The sequence below is a fragment of the Eimeria tenella genome, genomic scaffold (genome assembly GCF_000499545.2).
Source record: "Eimeria tenella Houghton genomic scaffold, Eth_scaff1501, whole genome shotgun sequence".
NCBI classification, from domain to species: domain Eukaryota; phylum Apicomplexa; class Conoidasida; order Eucoccidiorida; family Eimeriidae; genus Eimeria; species Eimeria tenella.
Window position 1 is genome coordinate 1,136 of NW_013543967.1, and position 2,189 is coordinate 3,324.

Here is a 2,189-nt window from a genome sequence, read left to right on the forward strand (position 1 = left end):
ATGTTACTATAATATATATATATAATGATATATATATACATGTATATAAATACAAGTATGCAATACTAGTAGTATAAACATAAATACTAAACATATATATATATATATTATATATCTCCGTGTCTAAATGGGTATATAAATTGTATAATACAAATATATATATATATATGAGTATAAATGCTAATATACTGCATATTATATATTATATATCATATATATTATATATTATATATTATATATATTATATATTACATACCATATATTATACAAACATTACATGCACATTCTGTATTATAAAATGTGCATTAAATACATGTTATACATATTGTTTATTATATATTATATTTTTCTTTTAATGTATAATATTCACATGCATGCACTTTATTATATTTAAACAAATCTTATGGACTTGTACACACATGCATGCACAAAATACTTTATCAACTTGGAATAAAAGAATAAAAAGAAATAAATCTGAAGTACACATCCATGCAAATGCATGCAAGTAGACGCAAAATGTATTTCTTTATCTATATTTTTAAATTAAAAACTTTTAAATTTTATATTTTCCAATGAACACTTTGCATGCACAAGTGGTGTACAGACACCACAGATAATGTCCTTATATTTGCAGCCAAAAGGCTGCTTAAACAAATCTTTTAAGTGAAACATTTCAAATATAAATAAGGCTTTTAAATGGGGCTTTTTGAGTTTAAATTAATCTTTTAAATGAAGCATTTTAAATATAAGTAAGGCCTTTAAATGGGGCTTTTTGAGTTTAAATTAATCTTTTAAATGAAGCATTTTTAATATAAGTAAGGCCTTTAAATGGGGCTTTTTGAGCTTAAATAAATCTTTTAATGAAACATTTTAAATTTAAGTAGGGACATAAAAGAGGGCCTTCCGCAGGAAGCAAAAGGAGACGAAAAACGGAACCCAAAAGTGTTCAAAAAGTGTCCAAAAAAGATCAAAAAAGGATAAAAAAGGACAAAAAAAGGACGAAAAAATGAGCCACAAAGCATACGAAAAGGAGACAAAGAGGGTATAAAAAGTAGCCAAAAAGAGGCCCAAAAGTGTGCAAAAAGTGTCTAAAAAGTGTGCAAAAAGTGCGCAAAAGTGTCCAAAAAGTGTCCAAAAAAGCGCCAAAAAGACGGACTTTGGCTGCAACTGCGGGGAATTCGTCATAAAGAATTCGCCACTCAGCCAAAGAGATTTTGAGTTTGGCCCTGCAGACCTCTGCAGCCAAAAGGTCCGCCAGGGCGTCCCCAGTGGCTGGGTTCAACAGACTCACGAACTGCAGCAGGAAGCTGAACGCCCCCGTCTGCAGCAGCAGCAGCAGCAGCAGCAGCAGCGGCGTGGCGGGGGTGGCAGCGGCAGGGAAACGCAACGCGAAAAACTGGCGGCAGCTGCGCTGACAGGGAATGCAGCAGCAGCAGCAAGGAGGGGAAGCAGCAGCAGCAGGGAGGGAAGGCAGCAGCAGCAGCAGCAAGGAGGGAAGGCAGCAGCAGCAGGCAGGCGAGGCACCAGCAGCAGGAAGAGGGCAGACAGCAGCAGTAGGGAGAGGGGATAGCAGCAGCAGGAAGACAGACAGAAGCAGCAGCAGCAGCAGGAAACAGCCGCAGCAGCAGGAAACAGAGGCAGCAGCAACAGCAGCAGCAGCAGCAGCAGCAGACGTTGCTGAGCCCCTGGGCCTCTGCCCAGGCCTGGAGTTCTTTCTTTTTGCAAATAAGAGTCCCGTGGCCATTTGCTTCGAAGTAAACCCCCAAAGGAAACCCTAGGGCTTCTCGGTGGAGGTTTTTAACTCCAGTTTTGGTGCAGCGCAGCACCAGCTGCAGCACACAGCGAGGGTTTAGGGTTTGCGCACTAGGGTTTAGGGTTTAGGGTTTAGGGTTTGCGGCTCGGGGGCGGCCCGCTGCTCGAGGGTTTGCCTCCACGCTGCGACCGAGCCCGCAGGGCCGAGGGGCTGGCTTCTCGCCCTACGGCTCAGGGCCTAGGGTTTAGGGTTTAGGGTTTAGGGTTTGGGACCTGGACTCGGGGGGCGTCCCATTTGCTGACAGCCTCAGCAAGACTTTCCAAAAACTTTGTGCTGCCGCCATTTGCGTAGGCTGTCTGTACAACTCCCACCTGCAGCGGCTCCCCACTTGGCTCCTTGGGGCCCTCGGGGGCCCCCATTTCGCTCTGCAGCAGCA

At 42.4% G+C, this 2,189-nt stretch overlaps 1 protein-coding gene across 1 annotated transcript; it reads left to right on the plus strand.

Moving 5' to 3' along the window:
* Nucleotides 1-1,421: 1,421 nt before the first annotated feature.
* On the plus strand, nucleotides 1,422-1,778 carry ETH_00032750 (uncharacterized protein; the record flags this gene model as incomplete). The annotated part of the gene is made up of 1 exon (XM_013379156.1): nucleotides 1,422-1,778. The coding sequence occupies one exon, from the start codon at nucleotides 1,422-1,424 to the stop codon at nucleotides 1,776-1,778; it is 357 nt and encodes a 118-aa protein (XP_013234610.1).
* Between the last annotated feature and the right edge of the window lie 411 nt (nucleotides 1,779-2,189).